The sequence below is a fragment of the Lipophrys pholis genome (assembly GCF_963383615.2).
Source record: "Lipophrys pholis genome assembly, chromosome: 5".
NCBI lineage: Eukaryota > Metazoa > Chordata > Actinopteri > Blenniiformes > Blenniidae > Lipophrys > Lipophrys pholis.
This window is the reverse complement of record NC_137628.1, coordinates 17,524,472-17,549,704: the sequence shown is the minus strand read 5'-3', so window position 1 is coordinate 17,549,704 and position 25,233 is coordinate 17,524,472. Positions and strand designations below refer to the sequence as shown.

General features: G+C 42.9%; 1 protein-coding gene across 27 annotated transcripts in view; it reads right to left on the bottom strand.

Annotated features, from left to right (window-relative positions):
• nfixa (nuclear factor I/Xa) overlaps window positions 1-13,533 on the bottom strand; it is a 111,731-nt gene extending 98,198 nt beyond the window's left edge. For 15 of the 27 annotated variants that reach the window (XM_080463179.1, XM_080463171.1, XM_080463190.1 and 12 more), the window contains exon 1: window positions 1,224-1,435. In XM_080463179.1, the coding sequence (XP_080319305.1) occupies window positions 1,224-1,250 (27 nt within the window). In that variant the 5' untranslated portion in view covers window positions 1,251-1,435. Of the gene's footprint in view, window positions 1-1,223; window positions 1,436-5,536; window positions 5,621-12,273 lie in introns of those variants that run through there. The other 12 variants (XM_080463188.1, XM_080463172.1, XM_080463194.1 and 9 more) reach the window with 6 other exon arrangements.
• Between the last annotated feature and the right edge of the window lie 11,700 nt (window positions 13,534-25,233).

The following is a 25,233-nucleotide window of genomic DNA, read 5'->3' as shown; positions in this document are numbered from 1 at the left end:
ACCCGAAAGAGAATACAGCCTATAATAGAGGTGACAATAATAAAGATAATTGTAGCCTTGTACTGTCAGTGGCATAAGTGCGTCCTGGTCCTGGACACCCAAAAGGTTAAAACGGAGTCTATAATTTGATATTTCTGTATGAACATTTGTAACAAATATCCAGATGTGATTTATTATTTCAAATATTGCTTGAATCAAAAAAGAAAAAAAAAGAAGAAAAAAAAAAAAAAGCTTAAATTTATTTATGTGGAAAATCTAACCTCAAACCGCATGGCCTTGGAAATTTACGCACATGGTGCTGCAACACTTTTTGAACCGCGTTAATTTCTCAAAAACTCCTGACGGAGTCTTTTAAATAAGAAGCTTACATGAAGTTAGAGAATTAACACATGCTGGGGTTTTTTGTTTTGTATTTATTAGAAGAATAATAACTGTATTTTCTCTTCAACCAAGCGAGAATCTTGCAGCCATACACAGACACCCTCGGCATGTACTTTAAATTGCCATTAGGTTCAAATGGTTAGTTTGTTGTTTGTATTTTTAAAGGAGTGCAGATTAAACCGGGGTCAAATCCGAGTGCGTCCACCGTGACCCCAGAAGACTCCCACGGCCGTGCGCGGCTGCAGACCGCGGCAGACCTCCCTCACAGCCGCAAGTCACAAACCCGGAAAAAAATAAAAATAAAATGCCCCACTGTCCTACACAACTCCAGATATTGAAACTTCATCATAGCCCATTACAATAATCGAACAGGTCGATTATTGCCTTGGAGCGTTTGTAATCAGGCTCGTCGCCAAACTGTCAGGACACGCAGCCCTTCTTCCCCTTTCGGCAACCTCCGTTTTATATAAAATAGATTTGGGAGAAGCGCCATTTTCTCTCCAAACCATGCGCAATGAGACGCACAGGAAAGCCCGTTGGAGAAGTGCCACTAAAAAGAAGGGGGAAGAGAGAGAGGTGGAGAGAGAGCGAGGGACAGAGAGAGACAGAGAGAGAGAGAGAGAGAGAGAGAGAGAGAGAGAGAGAGAGAGGGAGGTTAAACACTATCGAGGAAAAGAGAGCAGCGTTGGAGGGGAACAAAAGTCCTTAATGCGCAACAAATGACACGACAGACAGCACTGTACAGCGCATACAGTAGAGGCAAAGCGCCACACCGGAAAAAAAAAAGAAAGAAAGAAAGAGAGCAGCGGAGAGGCGCACTGAAACGGCGATTTGTTCCGTACCTGTGTCAAGCAGTAAGGGGAGTACATGGTGGTGTCTAGAGATGAAAATTGGAGGAGTTGATAACAAAGTTGGATGGAGGTTCGCTGCGGTGCCGCATTGCAAAGCCGCTGTGGCTCAGTCCAGGCTGTAACCCCGCCTCGCTCACTCGCTCGCTCGCTCGCAGTGAGACGCTCCGCACCAACTTTACTGCAAAGTTTTTTGCAGCTCGCTCTCTCTCTCTCTCCCCCTCCCTCCCTCTCTCTCTAACTCTCCCTCTCTCGCTCCCTGCCTCTCTCTCTTTTTCTCTCTCTCCCTGCCCGCTCTTTTCACAACGGCAAAACTATATACTTAAATTTTTTTTTTTAGGATTTCAACATGTTTTTTCTTTCTTCAATAACTCGCTGCCGCTCGTATTCCTGCGGCACCGGAGGGGCTTCTGGTCCGCCTGTGATCGTCTGTTCAGCCGGGCGTCCTGCGACTCCGGTGCATTATAAAGTTATTCCCTAAAATCCCGCTTATGAGTTTGATGTATTAATAATTGGACTAATGGTCCTGCAGGAGATCCACTTATGTTTTTCTAGAATATTAGGATTTCTATCTATCTATCTATCTATCTATCTATCTATCTATCTATCTATCTATCTATCTATCTATCTATCTATCTATCTATCTATCTATCTATCTATCTATCTATCTATCTATCTATCTATCTACATTCATTTATAAAATCAAAGACACACTTCCCAGTTTGCCTGGGACTGTTCTGACTCCTGCACAGTTTTTGTGTTCACCAGGTTCTCTTAAAGTACTTGATGTTTGTTGATCTATTGTTATGTACAAGATGCAGCATTTGAAAATCATTCTGCTCTTGCACATGCTCAAAACCTTTTGCACCAGTCTTTCCCCGATAAAGTGTATTGCACTGCCTTCTGTCACCTGTCTACCTGTCTGTCATTCTGTTTGCGTTCAACAAATCAATGAAAGGACACAAAGTTTGTCCAGATTTAACCCAAAAAAAAGAAAAAAAAACTCTGTCAATGTTTGTCCTTCAGCTGGGATTTATCAGTGACTTTATGGTGCTTTGTACAGTGTTTAGAAACTTTTTAAATCTCTTGTTGTATCAATTAAATATTATAAATGTTTACAGAATCTTTCTACTGTTGGCAAATATCATATTTTTAACTTTGTTTGATAAACCTGTCTTAAAGATCTTTGCCAGTGAGCGCAGAGCAAACACAAGTGATTGAGAGGGCCAATTTCTTCAGAATGATCCTTTTTTTTTTCTGTTTTCAGCTCCTTTGGTCTTGTGAGGAACACAGAGGAAAACCCAACAAAAGTTTGACCAAAGAAGAAACAGAGAAGTTTGAAACTTCCAACTCAGATTAGACTGTGGTCTGTAATCAGCCAATGATTTGGACTGAGAGTAAAACCCCTTCTGCTCTGCGACTGATTCAAGTGTCTTCAGTTGAATAGGGAGCATATTCTTATATTGATAAGTTATTAAAATAAATATGAAAGCATGCAACCGACTCTGCTTTCGATACTGCTGAAATGTCAGCCTGAATCAGGTCCAATTATTTGTATTTAAGTTATTTTATAAGGAGCCACAGCTGGAAGTGAAGCTGCGCTTCCGCTGATGATGCTCTTTGTTGATTGTTTTTGGGCAATGGGCTGTTTATTTGAAATAACCACACCTATGTGGTATTTACAGTACATTCACATTTGTATTTTCTCAATATTTCTTGAGATTACTCTGAATTGAGCTAAAGTCTGAAGTTATTACAGCATGTTGTAAATTTGACTGTCTAAGACTGTAATTTATTCAGCTGTGATACCACTTGATTTCCTATTTTGCTCATATTCAACTAATTCCATGTTATATTCCAGCCTTGTATGCATGTATATGGAGACAAAAGACACCTGAACTTGGGCAAAGTGGTCTAAACCAGCTTCATTGTGACTCCTATTGTATAGAAGCGATACACTCTGTTTCTAATCAGGCTTGGCTTTATCCTAGCCCGCTCCCTGCTCCTCAGCCTAATCAAACTCATATATGCAGGCAGAGTGCCTGCAATTATACATAAGCCCCAGCCTTGTGCATGTGTGAGAGAAAGTGTGTGAGTGAGAGTGTGTGTGCGAACATTACCGCTTGGAAGTGCATGCGTGTGAGTGTGTGTGTGTGTGTGCTCGCGCATGCCTATGTGTGAATACAATGCTGTTCGTGCATATGTCTGCGTGTGTGTGTGTGCACGTGCACACTCACAAGGGTGCGGTTTTGGGGGTTGAAGTCACCCCAGTGGTTGAATGCCAAGTTTTTCAGGGGGATATGAAGCTGTGCAGCTTTACGAGACCTCAGCCTGTGTAGGATACTTAGACACTCACACCACAGACACACGTGCATACAATGTACAGTATATGCACAAGTTGTACACACACACCTATAGCTACATACATGGCCACAAATGTCTGGTGGTCAAAGATACACTGGCACAAACAACAAGAAAAAGAATACGACATAAAAAAATAAAAAAAAACTGAAAAATACAAAATAACAGTAAAAGAAAGTCAAACATATCGAGGTGTAATGTTCTTTTCCAAACGTCTCTCCTCTTTCCAAACCACACCCCACCCCGGCACAGGCCCAAACCCCAAAGCCTTTGTGGGCTCCCTCACTTTCCTACTTTTTCTTTCAGTCTACTCCTTTTTCTCATTCTCAGTTTTTTTCTTTCAAATACATTTCTCCCCTCTTCTCTCTTATGTTTCGCCGTTCTTTCATACTCTTTCCACTGTCTTCATCACATATGCTGGGCTTTTCATCTGATTTCGCAGATAGTCTTCGTCTCTTGCTTCATGTCTAGAATTAGGTGTCCATCTGAGTATTCCACAAAGAAGCTTGGCTACAGCAATCAAACTATAGCAACCGCAGGAGTCACAGAACACTGCCACTCTGCTTTCTCTTGCAAACTCTGCCTCCGACCACAATCAAACAGTCCGGTCTCAACGTCACCTCTGAAAGCCCCCCGAGCACTCAGGGATCTCGTGGTTTCCGAGACTACATTTACCATTAGAGAGCACATGCGAAAACCATATGGTGTGTCTAAAGTTAGCATGTTGCGGTCTTCCATTGACACACAAGCACAGCCCATATACTTGCTGTTTACCATTGCCTGTGGCTAGGCCATTAAATATTGAAAGTGATGTAGCATACTGATACTGCCATTAGCATGCTAAATGTGTGAGACAGGTGGTTGAGGCTGCCTTTCAAAAGGCAGGAAATATGTGGACGGAAAATATGTGTAACTGTACCATTTACTACGCCGTACAGTGTAAATATTGTTTGGGTAAGCTGTTTATGTGTGCTCTGGGAAGGAGCACGCCAGTCAAATGCATACAGGCATATGCAGTCAGAAAGAAATGGCTGACTGGCCGCTATGGCTAACAAGCATATCATACACAGTGTGGATCCCAGAGACTCTATGGATCTGTTAGCAATCTGAGTGTGTGTGCACAGCAATGTGTTGCGCCTGCTGCTTTTTATGTGTTTACTGTGTGTAATTGCTGCTCATACGTTGCACTCAGACTGGCTTGGATTACTGCAATTCTGACATGTTTGTACCCAGCAGGAAGAGAATGTATAGATTTATGGTGCCGTCTGATGTCATTCATCCTGAACGTAAGAAGAACGTGCAACACTGCATTAAGCAGGACAGAAGAGTTGTGCTTCGGTGATCTGAAAATTCAACCTGAAACAAATGTTACTGAAAGTACATATTAAAAGGGCTACGTACAGCTTTTCATGAAAAAGGTATGTTATAAAAAAAAATGTCTTGAGTCCGTAAACTCAAGAATTTTACTTTTTGATAACAGGCGTCTAACTTTTGTCCTCCATTTGAAAGAAATATGCGCAGGCTGTGTAGTAAAGCCAAACTTCAAGCAAGCATGAATAATACTTTAAAAAAAGAAAAAAATGCTGCCAAAAAGTTGACATTTTCAGGAAATATAGTGTTTTATTTTCTAGAGAACTGTTGCCACATGGCAGCAGAGTCGCCAGAAAAATCCAGGACATCCATGATGACATGGAGAGGACTACAGGAAATGGACGTATGAGCAACAGCAAAATGAGCACATTAATCCCAGAAGTAGGCTTATTAGTGAATAAGTGAAAAGATGGCAGATAGATGATACAGAGTTGGACAAATACAGAGTGGTGTGTGTGTGTGTGTGTGTGTGTGTGTGTGTGTGTGTGTGTGTGTGTGTGTGTGTGTGTGTGTGTGTGTGTGTGTGTGTGTGTGTGTGTGTGTGTGTGTGTGTGTGTGTGTGTGTGTGTGTGTACCCTGTATGTATCGGACACGAGGAAACATTCAGGCATCCCTGGGCCTCTCGTAGGGTCGTCGTTTACCAGGTAGGTGTCAGTAGCCTGAAAACAAAGGAAAAAGTTATGTCATTATTAACGTTTTTGACACACAAAATGTGTTCCCACATCACGTAACAGATCTGAAAGGATTTTTCCATAAACCTCCTCAAATGATGCAGAGTAATATAATATATAATAGACTTTGCAAGTATTTCAGCCACCAAAGATTGTAACATTCACCACAAACTCAGTTTACCAGGTATTATTTTGTCTTATAATAAAAGATACCACAGCTTCTCGTTTTCAGGACTACAGCTGAGAGGGCCTATATTTTCCTCTGAAAAAAAAAAAAAGAATTACGAAATGGATTCTCTTAAATTAGCCTGACCACAACTGGACTTTTTTCGCTTCCTCTTTGTGAAACATCCTAAAAACATTTGCCTGCACTCCATGCAGGAGTCTTATAACCCGTACCGATTGCATTTCTCCACAGAAGCGCCACAAGACTTGCACTGTAAAAACTCCAGTTGGATTGTCTGTAAGTGCCAGTGTGTACGCTTGTGTGAGTGTGTGTGTCTGTGTGTGTGTGTGTAGGTGTGCATTCAGGGAGCTTCATTTGTATTCTAAGTCAAGCAGGCAGGCGGGCAGGCAGGCAGGGTTCTGGCAGGGCCCAGAGCTGTGAAATAGGCTCTTCTTGCAGTTCTGCCGTTGATTGGATCAACCTATCCCACTCTACTTAGCTGAAGGGAGCCCAAATCCCACAGCCGCTGTGCCGTTCTGTGAAATCCTATTTCATTTCACAACTTTAACGGATAAAAAAGCATGCACGCACGCTTGTGCCAGCCCAAGACCCCATGCCACATTTATTTATTGAACAGGAGCAGAGAGAAGACAGTGTATCTAGTTTTGTATTGAGTTTAAATGCACACGCACAGATAGAGTCCCACTTGCTCGAAAAATATAATCGCCCCGACGTGGATATACATTTTTTCTTCCACACACGTGTTCGCTTCTCCTTATGCACAGAAACACACACAGGCGCACACCAGTGCACACGTGCATGCCACTTACGCAGACACACAGACACAAACCCCATAATAAGAGCCAGACGTTGGCAGACCACACAGCCCTGAGTTGTGGTGAAAACAAAGGCTATTCATATCCTTCGCAATGAGAGGTCTGTACAGCTAACTCTCTTTCTCCCTCTCTCCCCCGTCTCTCCCCTCAGCTTTTTATTACAGATAATCTGCACTCACAAACCTTCCATTTTTCTGCAATTGTGTGATTTCTAATCATCTTTATTAGTCCATAAACATGTTTTTTTTTTTCTTTTTTTTCTGAGTCTCTTTTTATTGCAGAGGCCCTTGACTCCTTGAGGGGGCAACACAGCGCCTATTGTTTAGTTTTGAGATGATGATGAAGCCAGGAGCAGAGTGAGAGAGGCCTGCTGATAAGACAGCAAAGCATTATGGGAAAGGGGGGGAGCAGGGTTCCTCAGATCTGTGCATACAAATATGTGCTGATGCACATAGAAAAACACGCATGAGACAAACTGTAAGTACCTCAAGTCTGCCAGGCCACATGGGTCTGATAATGAAACAACGCATCTGATTGGCCGGCGGTCAGAATAATGGCCCGAATCCACAGCACCTGTGTTGGGGTCCACACCGGCGCGAGCCTGCCGACTACCAGAAAACATACCACAATGCATCAGGTGTGCTGGAACCTCTGTGATTGGCTGCACCAGGCCAGAGACAGGGTCAGGTGCACAAGCAAGCCTCGTCTGATTGGTTGAGTCCGACCCAAAAAGCTGCGGGTGAGAAAGGACTGTTTTCATTGGCTGCCACGGCCTCATTCTGCTGGTGAATGGGTGTCTGGGCGGATGGCACTGGGACAACTGGGAGCGTGTGAGGAGACATACTATTTGAGAAAATCTTTGTGCATATGTGGGTCTTCATATCCGCAGAATCTCAGCATTACAAATCTTTAGCTCGACTTCAGGAGGAACAATATAAACACACAAAAAAGCAACTGCTCTCCCACAATAGATCTTTAGCTCTCATTTCATATTAACCAGCTGACAAAAAGGAGTTTAAATGCCCTTTTTATGTCGTCAGCCAAAGAAACAGGTGCTGATGAACCTCAATCCCATTGTGCAACAGTGAATAACATGAAGCTAATGAATAGGCTAAGCTCTGTACCTGCCACTGGGGAGGCCAGAACATACTGACTCCCTTTGTAGTAAACCCCTCAAAAACTCCAGGCCCCCAAACACTCTCTCCTGCAGCAGTGTATGAATTATATATTGTACTATATATATAGAACATATGCCCAGCCCATATGGCCAGCCCTGAGCGAAAAAATCTCAAAGCCCTCCTTAATTAACATTTTAGAGGGAAGATTTGGAGGCGGGAGATTGAGTCAGTGACCTATTTGGAGTCCATCATCGCCCAATGCAAATGTGTTAATTGAGACAGATTTTCCTACTCCACAAATATGTGGAGTAGGGGATGCAATGGAGATTTTCTTTTTTTTTTTAATGTGTTGTGTAAAGCCATCTGATTTAGGTATGGGTATAAGATTAGTCTTGAACTGTCTTTCCCGCTGCCTTTGCTGACAAAAGAAGACCCCTCTCTCTCTCGCTCTCTCTCTCGCTCTCTCTCTCTCTCACTTTTTTCCCTTTCAATCTCACTCCGTCTTCCGTTGGCTCGCTCTCTATCTGTGTCTTTCTCTCTCTGGGTATATGTGTTGACGACCATATGGCCAAATTCTTTGGAGGTGAGATCTCCGAAACCTGCTCGCACACTTGCGCGTACACTCACACGTGTGGTGACACACACACCTCCACAGAGCTTTGTGTATGAAAGGCCCTGATGGTGGAATTTGTTTTCAGATGGCTCCATTTTAAAGCACATGAATGGCAACATATCAATGATCCTCCTCTCCAGCTTTATGTCTCCCTGCATCTCATATTAGCAGCCACACACACACACACACACACACACACACACACACACACACACACACACACACACACACACACACACACACACACACACACACACACACACACACACACACACACACACACACACACACACACACACACACACACACACACACACACACACACACACACACACACACACACACACACACACACACACACACACTAATTTGCCACCTACACACAAAAATGTACACTGCTCTCACACCTGGTGCAGTCATCGTCTTGTTTCCAAAAAGGATTTTTATTCTGGCTGCTGCACAATCCTCCGCCACAACTGCTATCGGCACTGTCAGTCCATCTCTTTTAAAAACCGTAATTATTATCACCACTATTGTGTCTCAAACACGTTTTTATCATCCCGACTTGGTGGCTGAAAATAACACTGCCAAGTTTAAGGCACAAGATGAATATGGGGGGGGGGTGGGGAGGAAAAGGAGACAGTCCAGCCAACCTGCGTGAGATGGCAACCACTTCAAAGACGCCAGGCCGCACCGGCGATCTGTTCCACGTTGTGTGAGGAGTGTATGAAAGGCAGAAATGGCCGCCGTGTGAGTCCCTGCCAAAGCTACCTCGGGGAGAAATGTTGGAAAAATATGATTTTTCACACAGCCCTCTCTGGGGGTTGACGAGAAAACAGGAAGATTAAGAAGGAAGATGAGAAATGGAGGGGCTGCATTAAAAAAAAAAAAAAAAAAAAAGTATAGATGGATGGCTGAGCAGAGTGGGGCTAATTATTTCACTCTACTTGTGGGTCCTGAAGGTTTGGTTAGGTCAGAAGTACAGCCAAGATGCAGAGCGGCAGATTTCATTTGGCTTAAATGTGCAGTTGTGTTTTACACAATAGTAAATGGTGGGATTCTGGATAAGGCGGGAGGCACATGGCATGAACAGTCTGTTATGAACTGTTATACAAGACTGACTGCAGGAGGAATGAATATTAAAATTTTCAGATGACTAAAGCATAAAGCATTCGAGTTATCAAAGGTGATGAGAGGTAAACCTTGTGAGTGCCACTTTAATTGATGTGAAACTATTCCAGGCTTGACAATAGATGGTTTGTCTTCATATAAGAAATATAAAAAAAAACACCCTATCCTTTCACCAAAACTGTTATGATGAAGCAAGTTTGAACAGAGAGCACATTGTGACACACCCCAAGATTCACTTGGCCTGGCACCTTGCCTGTCAACTACTGATCTTGCTAGACAGGATAGGCTATGGACTGTGGCCTTAAGATAATACCATGCCAATTGTAACACTGAACTTCTTGGGCTCCAGCATATCATCGCCACACTGCTCGCACCATACGCCTGCTTAGTGCATTTGGGAACTCAATACCGCTGGCACCCCTTTTCCTACATGGCTTCTTATTGAAGCTTTTTTAATAGCCAAACCACACTCAGTTAAGGTCTAACTCCACTGGCTAAGTGCATTTAACAATGAGGTTTGGGCTGGTACAATCAGCCCTTTGTGTCACACAAGAACTGATCCATGGGGAGATTTTCTTGTGGTTATGGTTCTAATACAGCCGAGTTTACCACAAAGACTAGGAAGCATAGAGTTACATTACAACACAACCGCGCGCGCACGCGCTCGCGCGCGGCGTATGACTCAATAAGGCAGGCATTGAGTAAATTTCAAATGTTTCACCCACTTTCAGCTCAAGTAAATTCTCTAGATGCTGAGATGATGAGAATTTGTTAAGTAATATGCAAATATGCAAAGGTTCCCGCTCACCTACCGACTTGGCACCAATAACTTTCTTCACTTTTACTTGACTGACAGGTTTGGTGGTTGGCAGATTTTCTCTGCAACAACCACAGCTCAAGCAACTGTGAAATTATAGGCCTACAATCAAAACAAAAAGAGAAGCCTACTATCATTGCCAATTATGAACCATTGTCTAATGACTTTCTCGCCATAATAAATATCTCCAATTATTGGGAAACTTGCCACAAGTAAACATTTGTGGTCTACAATTTAACATTTTTGAAGTGCTTGCGCAGTTAAAACAGTTTCATTAGAGCTACAACCTGTCTATCTAGAATAAACATTCACACCCTGCCTTTGTGAAAGAATGAATTCAAACTGCTCCTGTTAGGTAACTAACTGAAGAGGTTACTTTTGTATTTTTTGTTTATGCTTTGATAAATGTCACTTGTTTCTTTTTAATTACCTAAAATTAAACAGCACTTGAAACATGGTTAAAAAGTTGTATTTTCACATTGATGAAAAAGCCTGAGCATTTTTTTTAGATACTTGGTATTTTATGGTGCATGGTTGTAGTTAAGACACAACTTTAAACGTCAAAAGGTGTTATTTAAATAAAATTTAAATGATACAAAATGCAGTCAAAATATCCAGCTATAATTTGAATCTCTTGAGCTGAAAATTTAAAAATATTGCTATTTTATTATCCCATTCAAAAGCAAATACTTAGATATTTTTAATTACAAATCCACCAAAAAAAACCTGAATAAACAATGTGAAATACATTATAACATTTAATATTTATGTCTGCAAATGCTGATAAATTTATATACATATAAAAAAAAGATGACTATCTTATTGTCCTCCGATTTTCAGTTGAGTGTTAAATAATGGGATGCATTAATTCAGGCTACTTTCTAAGATCTTTTCACTTGATCCTGGGGCACAAAGACGATCTGTGTGTCACCTCACCTCCCCACCACCCTGTAGTCGCTATAAAGTGTCATCAGCCACGCAAATGTGGTGCCCATTGATTTAAAAAAAAAAAAAACCAAAAAAAACCCAGCAGCCTCTGACAGAAAAAGACAGTCCGGGTGCAAAGTGGATGCACGCAGCTCTGCACTCCACCGGCTTATCTGCGCTCTCACAGAGCAAAAGAAGAGCCGTCATCGTCTAAAAACACCCGCATACTGTCTCCATGTCTTAGCTTTTCAGATCTGCATTTGCGTTTTATTCTGTTTGATCTGAGCTGAGCAGAAGGATCAGCTTCCACGTTGACAATCGGTGTCTACAGGGCCACTCAAACGCCTCTGCAAACACTCCAGCCTGCACACTGTTAACGCACCACAGAAGATACACTGATTTCAACTGGGCAAAGACTTTTTTCAATGATAAATTAGAAACGCAAACATGGCAGCTATGTAGGCTATTTGAAAAAGATTTTAAAGGGGGGGGGGGAAAGACAATCTTAAAAAAAAAAAAAAAAAGAAAAAAAAAAGAGAACTAGAAAGAAACAGTAAAGTTGTATAAAGGTGTACGAGTTATTCTTAAAGCGCAGAGCTGCAAGGAAATATATTGTTGAAAGTCAGATATTTATCGATCGGTCTTTATCTGATGTTTTTCATTTTCTAAATGTGGCCAAAGTGTGTGAATTTGGAGGCGTTGGGGTTCTCAAATTTGGTAAAGTGAAGAGGTGGTCACTTCTGCACAAAGCGCCATCACTCTCTGTCACTCGGTCGCGCGCGCACGCACATATACACAGGTATCATCATCATCATCACCATCATCATCATTATCATCATCATCATCATGTATGGCATCAGATCAGACCCCAACGTCTAATCCACGTCTCATAAAGTCCACACAGGTATCCAGGACCTGAAATAAGTGTGTGGACGCAGACAGTTGAACAAAATCTGTTTTGTTTATTTTCAGTCCTATAGACGTTACCCTATAGAGCCAATAGAGGGGAACTATTGAGTTACACAGCACGTACCATTATAGCGTGGGGAGATCTGCCAACCCTCTCAATGCCCCATTTTCCTTTAAAAGTTCAGCTTCCAAAAAAGTGAGAGAGGGAGTGAGAGCTGAGGGAGGAAGACTTGGGTCTCTTCGCTGTTGCCGGAAGCAAAAAAAAAAAAAAAAAGGGACCTTTAAACAAGTCGGCCTTAGGCCCAGATAGAAAAAAAACACGCTCTTTCAAAAGTGGGTCCACTCTGCGAGAGAAAGGAGGAAAAGAGGACAGCAGCTCCGAGCCCCTCCGTCTACCGCCGTTTGGCGTCAGATGCGCCCATGTCCAGCAGAAAGAAGTCAGCGAGACGTCTGCGCCAAAGTCCCGAGGTGCGTCCTTCAGCGGCTAAACTTGTCCAGCAGATGATAGGGAGACGCAAAAAAAAAACCTCCCCGAAATATGATCAATATCACGATTAAAAAAAATATAATAATGGACGGAAGAGGTGATGCAAAGTAAGTTGTGTTTATATTATTTTTCCGTGTGCAGCCTTTGCAGTCGAGCAGCTTCTGAGTCCAAAACGTGTCCAAAAGCAGCTGTCTCCAAACGCCGCGCGTCCGATCTGTTTTACCCTCGTATCTCTCGCTCTCTCGCTCTCTCTCTCTCTTGTTCCAAACACACACAAACACACACGAGCACACACACGCGGAGTTACACACAAACGGGGGGACACCCCTGGTCCCTCGCCGCCTCCTCCTCAAAGCTGACGATATGAAAGAGCAGCTTGCGTTTCGCTCCTTCAAATCGCTGCAGCCTCCGCCGAAAGCGAAATGCCTGCACAGCGGCGCAGTGGCGGCGGCGGCGGCGGCGGTGCGGACCTGAGCGGGGCTCCGGATGCCTCGGTGCGTAAAATGGAAGCTTTCCGTGCGCTCCGGCACCGGCAGATCGCCTCCCTAAAAAAAAAAATCAGCACACCTCATCAGCATGTGCCCTGTTTACACGTACCCACACAAAAATAATAGAGGGGGGGGGGGGGGGGGGGGGGGGGATTAGGGCAGTTGTTTGCGGTGACGGTGGGGGCCGGTGCGGTGCTGCTGGCGGCAGCGTCGAACGGGTGAATTATTAGGTGAATTATTAATAAAGCGAGCGGTGTGCAGTCTGTCGCGGTGAGAGCAGGAGCGACCAGGGAGCAGCTGGGGCTTTAGGAGCATTAGGAGGACCAGGGGCTAAATCACGGACTGCGGGGATTAGGGCTGCGTTGGCTCCTACCTACCTACCGCCTACATGCGCTCAAGGTTTCAGAGTGGCACCGAGGGCACAAGGCTGAGCCGCTCCAACTTTTGATTTCCGTGGCTTTAAGTGTTACGACCTGGAGCAGAGGTCAAGCAACAGGAAGTCCCAATACGGACCAAATAGATCCTTAAAGGATTTGCAAGAACCCCTTTCATCGTCAGTAGCTGACATCCTTCGTAAGAAAGAACCGTTTTTTAAATCTTAAAGTATACCGCAGCGAGGCTGCAGCATCATGACGCACATTTGAGGTTAAATGCATTCCGTTGATCACATTTTTGATAAAGATGAGAACTTCAAGCTCACATGTAATAATATATTTCGACAAATTTGGTCTTGAAAGCTGCTCCGCATTTCACTAACAGATCTATTGCCACTGAATGACGCAGCGAGGCAACATAATTAAATATGTCAGATTTTACAAAGTGCAGACTTTATAGGAATAAAATATCAGACATGGGGGAAATTAGTTCAGAACACACACGAAAGACATTTTTAATAAAGTGCTCATTGTTTTTTGTGGGGGGACTTTTAAGTGCCAGAACCAGCAGAGTCCCCCCACCCCACCCCCCCCAAAAAAGGACAGAAAGAGTAAAACACATGTGGACACACACTCCTGTTATTATTAGAGCAATGGCTGAAAGGAAATCAAAATGTCAGTGGAGTCTCAAATTAAGAAATTTGGTCATTTAACGGAACCTTTACATGTCCTGGAAAGAGAGTATTAAGCGTTTTGTTATAAATGAATTTGGCCAGCAGGACATGTGGGGACACCGTGGTGCCCCACAAGGGTCTGGCACAAAGAAAACTCCCTCCAGAAAATGAGCAGCAGAAATAAGTGATTTCATTAAACTTAGGGAACAACACAATTTCAGAAAACATGGTGAAATGAAAAATAACAAATAACCAGTGAAAGGCCCAGAGCAGCTTCTGGCACTGAACTTATTGGCTGGTCATCTTTAAGAATTCACTTGTTTCTTGTTTCGGGCTTTGCTGGGCGAATGGCTGGTTCAACTAAAGGCAACCAAATACATCATTTCCTTGTTACTGCGCGTGGATGCAGCACCTGATCCTTACTGTCAAGTCTCAGTCCATTTCTGCGCCTAAATCATGCTTCTTTTTTTTTTTTTTGGTCACTTTGTGCGTGTGTCGTTATCTGCTTCCCCCACTTTCCCCCTGAAATCAGACGTCTAATGACATTCCTCCAGCATGACGGTTTATTAATAATTAAATGTTGACCTCCCCACACATTTGGCCACATTAATTAATCATTTCTAAATGAATTTGTTTTTGTTTCAGCCTAATTTGGATAAAAAATGCGTCTGTTGGTGGGACGACATGTGGGTTTAATTACTTTATATTTTATCATCGTGAAGTTTAGAAATTTTATTTATTTATTTTCAGAAAAGAAAGGCCTCTCTGCCCCAGATACTTAAAACCACCATGAGAATAAGAATAAATCTCAAATTTTTGATTGTATTTTAGTGAGACGTTTTCATGTTTTATTTATAATTGTTTTGATCAATTTCTATTATATTATCCAAAACTCGATTCTAATAAATAATGCAAAAATAGAAGATATTTAATTAAACACTGTGTCTATATGGAGATCTGCAAAGTTTCACCTACCTCCTTTATCAACAACTTATATTTAATTACACTTTCACTTTATTTCTAACCAAAAAAATATTTAATGCCAGCCAGGTTTATTTCAACATGATAAAAATGAGCCTGTTTTACGTTGCATGGTCTTTAATGTGTGTGCCATATATTTTTTCTTTTTTTTTGCAACTTTTTTGCAAAAATACTTTGATGAATGACACTTTTTTCTAAGATCATAACTACAACAATCTACTGAGGCAAAATTAGATTAGCTACATTAAGTACAATATATATCTTAACTTATTGACGAAAATAATCAGAAGGGTGGCTGTTGTTGTATTAATATGCAAAAACACATCCAATAATAATAATAATAATATAAATAATAATAATAATAATTTTAAATTGATAAATCATTTTTAATGGTCCATCAGGCAATTTGTCTCATGCACCTGTAACATTTTAATGGTTTAAAACTTGGTCAAGCCTATTTATTTATTTATTTTTTATTAAATTGCTTTCCGAAAATACTTTCTGGTGGTTTTTTTTTCTTCTTCTTTTTTTTTTTTTTACAGATGCTGATGATTCTGGAGCGCAGAAGTCTCCACCGGCCTGTTTGGAGACTGACCAGTTGATTGGAGAAACACCAAAAATGCGCCTCTAAACCCCAAATAATCCCACAACACGCTTTTTTTTCTTAACCCTTAATTAATGTACAAATAACAGTTCGCACAGTTAGACCGCACAGCGAGCCCGACTCCACCAACTGGGGCTCAAAAAAGGCACACGTTTTATGCACGTTTCAGGTTACAGGTGCAATTTTACCCCTGAAAGATAAAAACAAAGGCAATTGAAGGAAAATCTACAAAACGAGAATAAAAAAATTCTTTAGAAACGAAAACAAACCGATGAGCTTCGTTTTATAGTTTCTGAAAGAGAAAAATCGACCGAGTATAGAATCAGATTATGTAAGCCTTTTATTGGACAGCCAGATGTTCACATAACGTTTATATATAAATATACGATAAAAGCCTAAATCTGAAATCCGCAGCAAAATGATTGGCAGCAGTTTCCAGATACAGAAACAACGTGGAGTCATTTCAAAAGTTTATATAACCTTGAGGTTTTTCATTCAAGATTACATTGAGGAGTTTCGATGAAAAGGCCTTTAGTTAAAGCATAATCACATTTGGCCTAATAAAAATAAATCGTTTACAAAACGCGAATGGAACTGTATTTATTTAAGTAAGGCGTAGTAGCCGTTGTGTCTTTGTCAAAAGAATAATAAACAACTTAGAAAAGTCCTCAAAAGGAGTTCCATTTAACACTTCATAATCACACTGATTCATTCATGCAACATGGTGGAAACCCACTCGCATTTCTCTATTAATGTGGCTTAAATAATAATTTATAGTCCCTCCTCCTGATGCTGATGCACCATATGTTTATAGCATTTGACCTCATTTCCTCAATTCCCATGTTTTTCTTACAATAATGCTGATAAAAAATAGAGGAGTGCTGGTCTGACTCTGACCCGTTTTAATAGACATCAAGCAGGCTGTTGTAATTAATGAGGACAGGGAACAAAAAAAAATAAATCAATCAATAAAATATTATTTGGTCCCTTCAATATAAAGGAAGAATCCCACGGAAATATGTCCATCTCGAATGTTACAGCAATAAAACAACCCATTAAAAATAATAATAAAATAAAGCAACGCTCAGCTGATATGTGGCAAGAGTTACAAAACAAACTAAAGCCCATTTGTTGGCATGCAGGAGTCCTAATCATGTAAGGCAACTTATAAGCGTCAATTAGGCTGAGCTCTGGGTTAATGAAAGCCTTGAGTCTCACCACAGCCCCCTAAACCAGCCATTACTGCAGACCACAATGACTCTGATACCACGCTGTTTTAAGACCTAGCATTATGTGGGCAACAAGTTCCTTCAACCTCGCTGTGAGAAAGAGAAGGGCACGCTGTGGGATCAGTCAGGCAGAATTCAGACAACGAGGACTTTTTTTTTTTTTTGTTGTTGTTGTCCAAAATGCTGGTCAGTAAACCTTGAATGTGACAAGTTTTTTGCCTCCTGCGTTGGAACATTAGTACAGAGAAACTGTGACTGACACATTCTCAGAGGTAAAGGGTTATGAAAGACAGAGCTGCTCAGTGGACGGTGGTGTGGGTCCATGTTCACAAGCTCAGACGACAAAAATACAAATGAGAGACGTATTTTAAAAAAGTCAATCAACAGGTGAACGTTTCACCGAAACCACCAAATATTGCACTCCACAGTATGGATGTTAAAGTTTTTAATATTTTTGTACATAACAGGCATCTATGTGCAATGCAGGTAATTATCATAGACCTTAAACCTTTCCTTGTTATTCTTTTAAAGGTTTTGAAACATGATTATGACCGACTTGATCAGTTTATCTCAAGGGTCACGAAGGTTAAACGCCATCCAAGTCATTTGTGAAATCAAACTTGAGTCTATCCTTTAAACTAGACTTAAAAAAAAGAAAGCGCACACACACACACACACACACACACACACACACACACACACACACACACACACACACACACACACACACACACACACACACACACACACACACACACACACACACACACACACAAAGGAAATATGAGGACACAATGGACAAAAACGGCCGCTCAGCACAAACAGCGTCAGCCGCTATTCTATTTACAAATTCTTAAAAAACAACAGTGCGACATATAGAGACAGGAAACAAATTCCCACACCGCAGCTAAAAAGGGACAATCAAATAAATCTACCAGGGTGAAGAAAAAAAAATATATATAGCCGCTGTGGATAGAAGAAATGACTATATGTGACTTACACAACCAAATGTGAGCTGTGTTACTGTGCCAGAGGTTCAACCAGACTGCAGAACAAAAAGGAGAAACATACATTCAAGACCTCACTCCTGCTGCCACTCTTCTTATTAAATCACCACACACTGACTTTTGACTGCAACACGACTAACACCTACTCTCATTCTGCCCTCCGCATGCTACGGTGCAGCTCGGGGAAAATTAAACACTCACTTATACAAATATATGCTGTACCGATGCCATACATCATGCATCGGTGGAACTATTATTTTCCCTCTCTTCATTCCCCTCCCTGTTGAAAGGAACGGCCTGCAGAGTCGAGCATCCCCGTTCAAAAAAAAAAAAAGAAAAAAGAAGTGCAACACGCAGTGGAAAGGGGAAAGGGGGGAAAAAACAAGGCTCTTTTTGTCTGCGGCGGCCGAGGTTTTATCCCTGCATTGCAGAGTGTTGTCTAGCATTACAAATCTCGGGCCCCGGCCTGGACGGACACAGGAGGGCTCTGCTGGCCCTGCTCACACTGTCTGCATCCTGTACGCTCTGCCATGCAAATAAACCCAAATGTGAGAGCAGCTGAGGGAAAGAGCGAGGGAGATTGAAGGCTGTTGAAGGGTGGGGGGGGGGGGGGGGGGGGGGAGATGGACATGAAGGGAAATGAAGGATAGCTTGAAGGAGGAAATGAAGAAATATATGTGGCAAGTAAGGAAGGAAGGCAGGAAGTAGTTAGCGTCAAGTAGTTGCATAGGGACAAAAAGCAAGTAGGTCTGCTGGTGTGCAGAGAGACGGAGGAAAAAAAAAAGAAAAGCGGGCACTAACCGGCCATTGGAGGGGTGAGGAATGCCCGGCCCTGGCACAGGAGAATGGGATGGAGGGTGGAGTATGTTCACATTGCTGCTGCCAGCTGAGCACATTCCCACTACAGAGTCATGGAGACTTTTTAACCTACAGATTTCGAAGCAGCAGCCCAGTGAGAGTTTTCCCACTGTGACACAATAAAACGGCCCATACAATGATTGATGTATAAAACGCAGCAGATTAAAACTCCTAGAGTGTCCTGAAATCATCTGCCGAGGCCAGAAATCCTGGAAGTAACAATATTATTATTATTATTATTCTATTTTTTTTTTTTAAAGCTTTGTTATTTTATTTCTTTTCTCCCACATCACAAATCTCTCACAAGGGTTCCTGCGGAAACCTGACCGTTATTGTGAGTATTGCAAGTCCTCATTGTACAAATTACCATTCCTTTTTGGATATAGTGAGCCATATGACACCCAAACTATATACACTACAACACAAGACGGATATGAAAAAAAAACCCTGTATGTTCCATTACAGACTTTTTTTTACTTCTGTCTTTGTCTCAACTGAACAGTGCGCTCAAAAGCATGTTTGGAAGAGAGAACAACAAAAATACTGATATGAAGCTGACTGATTACTCCAATTTGAAATTACAGATCTTTTTAAAGATATTTCACAAAAATAAGGCCTGAAAACACGAGAAGTTATCGCAAGCAAAGACAGTCAAAAAATAAAAAAACATGGCCGAAGACTCAAGAAGGTGGTAAAGATGGCACAAATTGACGGCTGATCAACATTATTTAACATCTGAAATTATCCAAGAAAGAGTGAGTGTCTGCCACTGCGTTAGAAACAAGAGTCCTCTCTTCACATCGATTATACAGCTTCCAGAAGAAAACAAACTCTCTTCTGTTTGTGTTACGATTGGGGACGTAAAACACATCCCTGCATGTCAAGTTGTCACAGAAGACTCGCGTAGGGTTACTAGAAAACCCACAATACTTTTTTTTCAGAACGCGTTCAGCTGAGAAAATAGTACGTGTCCTCCGGTGGTTGTTTGACAATGTTACAAAAGCACTGTGCTCCTTTAACAAGTAATTTGAGCTCATTATGCTGAAAGTGACTCTATTACACACCATTTACTGAATTACTGCACTTACGTTAAATGTTACTTGTATCCTAACATTTGTCTTTTGATTTTTACTTCACCGCATTCTCGGGTTAATTGCTGCCTTTATTTATGATGTATGACTGGAGATAACTGGAGATAAAAAATACATACAATTATACTACATGTTACTAGCGTTTGGTTTAATTAGTCACAGTTCATGAAGAACTTCACGGCAGCTGCACCATAACAATCCTACTTCAGGTTAGAATTTAAAGGACTAATGCAGCATTTTGTACTAGCAACATTCTCAAATGAATGGATAGTTATATATGATCTTTAAATAAAGTTTGGGCTCCGCGTGCCCTCACACACACACACAGACACACACACAATTTTAAGAGTGAGTTTTGTCACAAAAAGGGACACAACGAGCCGTTTTACTATCTCAGCAGAGACCTCACCTTTCCAGGAATTTTTCTGAGGCGAGAGTCTTGTGTGCCTCAGAGTCCTTGTGGTTGAATCGGCACGCTCGCTTATCAATGGCTGACACCGTGGGCTCAACTTTGATAACACAGCACCACGCACACTGAATTAATGCGAGCACCGCTATTAAACACACTTCCTATGTCCTCAGCGATGTGGATGACAAACTGATATGTTAGTATTTTAGAATGAATTCTCCAAATGGTACATTTATTGTTCAAATTTAGGACTTCGGCGTTACAGTTTGTTATTTGATTGAGGGACTGAGTCATTTTTCTAAGAAGAACACCACATACTGGCATTCAAAGTTGAATTCTGCTGCTTTTCTTTGTGATGTTTGAAAATTTCGGGACTTTGGACCGTTCATTAAGCACAACAAGCAATTTGAAGATGTTTCTGGTTCTCTGAGAAATTCTGGATGGGAGCTTTCCCAATCTTTTTTTTTTTTTTTTTTTGTACATTTACTAGACCAAACAAATAAATGTCCAACCAAGACAATAACGATCAGATAAACAAATTCTGGGGGGGGAAAAAAAAGTAAAATTGCAGAGTTAACTTGGGACAAAACATTGCAAACAGCACTCTGAGGGACACAATGACTCACTGTATTTGTGCGAGTGTGTGTTTGTGTGGGATCACGTCGCTCTGAAGCCGGCAGATACTCCTCTTTGTGTCATAAACAGTTAGCAAACGTGACCTGATGTGAGGTCACCTAAACTGCGGCACACAGGCTGTCATTGTGTCTCCTCCCATTCTGTGAGCGACGATGGCCTCGCCACCAAGTGGATTTGTTCTGGGCCGGGCAGGTCAGCGGCGGGCACGGTGTAAAAGTTAGTTAGTTTTAATGTTTTGTGTGAAGGAGGAGGGCGACTGAGGGTGTGTGTGTGTGTGTGTGTGTGTGTGTGTGTGTGTGTGTGTGTGTGTGTGTGTGTGTGTGTGTGCGTGTGTGTGTGCTCCCCCAGGAGAAAAGAGGACTCCTAATCTGTTTTCCTGGCTCTTCTTTAAAGGGAGAGCAAGACACACTAGAGGCTCCCTCTGATCTGCTGCCCCATCCATCCCTCACTTTCTCTCTCTCTCTCTCTCTCTCTCTCTCTCTCTACTCCATCTCTCCTTTCCTCACTTCCATCATCTGTCTCTCGTTCCCTCTGCTTTTAGCCCTCGTTTTCTCGGCCCCCCGTCCCTATGCTCTCTCATCTGTTGTGTTGGCCCGCTCTGGTCTTTGTATGGCGACAGCCCCCATCTCCAGATACTGCCTAAGAGCTCTGATTCCACTTAATCACTCAGTTTTTTATTAGTTTTCCCTCGCAGGGTATTTTGTGTTCTGAATTGCGTTTATCTATTATGCTGTTTCAGATTTATTGCTTTAGCAGGCAGACTGTGTGGCACACTACCCACCAATACGGTACACGATGCTGTGATCTCTCTACGTCTGCCCCTCTTTATGCCTGTCTGCTTTCATCCCTTCAAAATTAAATGAACAAATACACAAGGAGGGTGCCATGCGACACTCACTCACAACTCTTCTGGTACTTTATCGTATACTTTTTTATTAGTTTTTCTTCATCGAGCGTCTCAGGGTCTCAACTGCATTTATTTATCGAGCAGTAAAGACCACGGGGGAAAAGTACGAGGCATCGGTTTCTCGGATGGTGCTCTACACTCGGATCCATCTGTCCTGGCATCTTTTGTGCCTCTTTGCTTTACTTTTCCAATTTGAAAAACAAAAAAGAAAGTCACAGGTATGGCTTTTCCTCTGTGAGCACAGATGTCTGCCTTTGAGTGAATTTTCAGTCATTTGCTGAATATTTACAGTAGCTTAGCAGTGACTGTGGCACCTTTAAATCACAATGTCTTCCAGAAATGAAAAATATACTGTGTATTATTTATTAATTAATCAAGCTGAGATTTTTAGTTTTTCTTCTCGAGACCAATACTTAGGGTCATTGCCGTGCGGCTCAAACTGCTTATTTTTTTCCCCATAATTAGGTGACATGGCATGCATACTCAAAATATTTTGCCCCAAAATGGCGGCACACCATTCTGGCCCTCCATTTTGTTCTGTCACTAGATCGAGTCTGGATCGTGCACCTGACATGTTGGACCAGTGTTTGCATTTGAAAATACCCTCTCTCCATGTCCCGCTGTTACTATGCAGCCCTCCTATGTTTACTGGACACCACTAGTGTCGTTAACCCGCTGGACCAATAAGAAGGAGGCCTGCGACTGCCCGTTCCCTCCTTTTCTACTCTGCATCCAGGGGCTTCCTGTGACCGGGTTGTGTGGGGTGGGGTGGGGGGGTGGGAGCGGGGGTCCATGGGCCACGGCCATTACCTCAACCAAATCCAGAACCAAATGAGAAGGAGAAAGACATGTAAAAACAGCCAGATAGCGGGGGACTGAAACAGAAACATGGAGTGAGCCAGGATGCAATAAAAAAACTAAAAAAAACTCAGAATGTACATTAATAATCAAGACAAAAATGAAAAATACGGTCTACGACAGATTCTTTCTTTGGTGAAAAAGGAAAAAAAAAAAGATTAATATTCATGACCTCATCCCACCCATCCAAACTGAGCACCCTTCCTCCCTCCCTCCTTCCCAGCCTCCCCACTCCAATCCTCCCTCCTCCTCACTTCCTCTCCCCTCCGTTGGGTGGCAACACTTGGTAGGGCACATGGTGAGACAGCTGTTGCAGGGCAACATGGCATCTGTGGTGCTACGTAGAGGAGACGAGCTCGTACGAGGGGTGTGGGGGTGTCTGTTGGGGGTGCAGACGGCATCAAGAGAAGCAGACCGTACAATCTCTGCCCCGTGTGCATATGTGTTTGTTTTTATGTTCATCCTAAAGTTTCAGGGATTATTGCCGGACCTTTGGAAAGACTGGAAAGGTATTTCAGGAATAGAAAAGCGAGAGAGAGAGAGAGAGAGAGAGAGAGAGAGAGAGAGAGAGAGAGAGAGAGAGAGAGAAACAGACAGAGGAAAGCAAAACAAGGCCTGTTTTTCCCTTCTCCCATGCCAAGCCGTGGATGAAAAATAGCACCTGTCCTCAGAGCTACGACAGAGACGACATTAGCATAAGAACACTAGGATGGGCCGCTCCAAGACTGCAATGTAGTGTCTTCAGCACCCAAACACACACACACACACCCATGCCCATCTCCCTGTCTGCAATTCATTCTGTCTTTCTCACACACACAGACGTCACCCTCCTCCCTCTGGACCTTCCTCTTCAGAGGGAATGGGCGTTTTCCCAGGGTTATTATCAAATGCCAGGTGCCCTCCCCTCCCTTTACAAACACGCACACAAACACACGCATATACCTCACCCCCAACTACCCCACCCCGCCCTCGTCCCCTCTCTCCTAGCACCTACCGCACACCCTTGCCATTTCTCTCTCCCCCAAAGCGCCAGCGCAGCCCCACCTCGCAATGCCAAAGTGGGCAGCCTCTGCCTTGGCGTTGCCTGGGCCTTCTGGTGCCCTAGATAGCTGTGTGAGTGTGAGTGTGTGTGTGTGTGTGTGTGTGTGTGTGTGTGTGTGTGTGTGTGTGTGTGTGTGTGTGTGTGTGTGTGTGTGTATGTGTGTGTGTGTGTGTGTGTGTGTGTGTGTGTGTGTGTGCATGTGTTTGTGAGCACTGGCCCAGCTCTTTGCGGACACAGCCAGCCCTTTAAACTGTGTCAAGGCTCCAGATGCTGGGAGAGACTGGGATTAACACAGGCGTTTGTATGCAGACACATACGCACAGACACACACAAAATATTCTCCGGGCCCATATATTGCATCATACTTCTCGTGTTTCGTCCTCGGTGTTCAACAAAAAGAAGAAAACATCCAAAAACAAAGAAAAGCACTTGCTTTATTATCCATGCAATCCATTTCCCCTTTCAGCAGCGTCCTGTCTAACATTACAAACTCTGACACTAATAAAATGCTGGATCACAAACAGAAACGTATGAGATGGGATACAAAGGTATCAGAGATCCTATGGCGAACCAACAGGCCCTGGCACTACTCTGAGACGGTGAACTGATGCCAACGCAGCACCTCAGAGAGGGGATTTGGATTAGGCAGACACAGAAATGGACCTCGGAGACCTGACATACACACACACCCCAGTGTCCGTACACTAGCCCTTTAGCAGCATGCCACTACCCCGAGGGCATGAATGCACACACACAGACACACATACAGACGGACAGACCTGCAAAGACACGCATGCATACCAACCAAGTGTCCACCTACTGTTTCTTTAGTGTCGTGCCACTGCCCTTAGGCTATGCAGATTTGCACAGACACACAAACGCATTCAGTCCAACGCACACCAGTATACACATTCCACTAGTGATTCTGACGTCACTGCAACTGAGCGCCATTAATAGGACTCAGGCGATGTGAATGATTGTGAATTCAGACAAGTCCCCCGCAAACCGGCAAAGGCTACAAACTACTAATTACAAGTATGCGAGCATGTGTGTCCGAACGTGTGAAAAAGAGAGTGAGTGAATGCTTTCTTCTTGTGTGGAGTCTCTCTCTCTCGCTCGCTCTCTCGCTTTCTCTCTCGCACTCACTCTCCTTCTCTCTCTCTCTCTCTCTCTCTGGGTCTTGCTGAGCTGTAGTTATGGTGCCAGTTATGGAGTGTTTGCCATAGCAGGGAGCTACCTTGGCACGGTGCCCTAATTTAGGGGAATTAAAAAGCACTAGACAGGCCCCTTTGTGGCACCGTGCGCCCGCTTTAATCTCCCCACGCCTCAGCGGGCACCCACAGCACCAGGAGTTGGCATTGCGCCCACATGACCCCAGGCAATATGGAAATCGCCACCAAAAATCCCAACTAAGCGCCGAGCCCTGCCCTGGTGCAGAG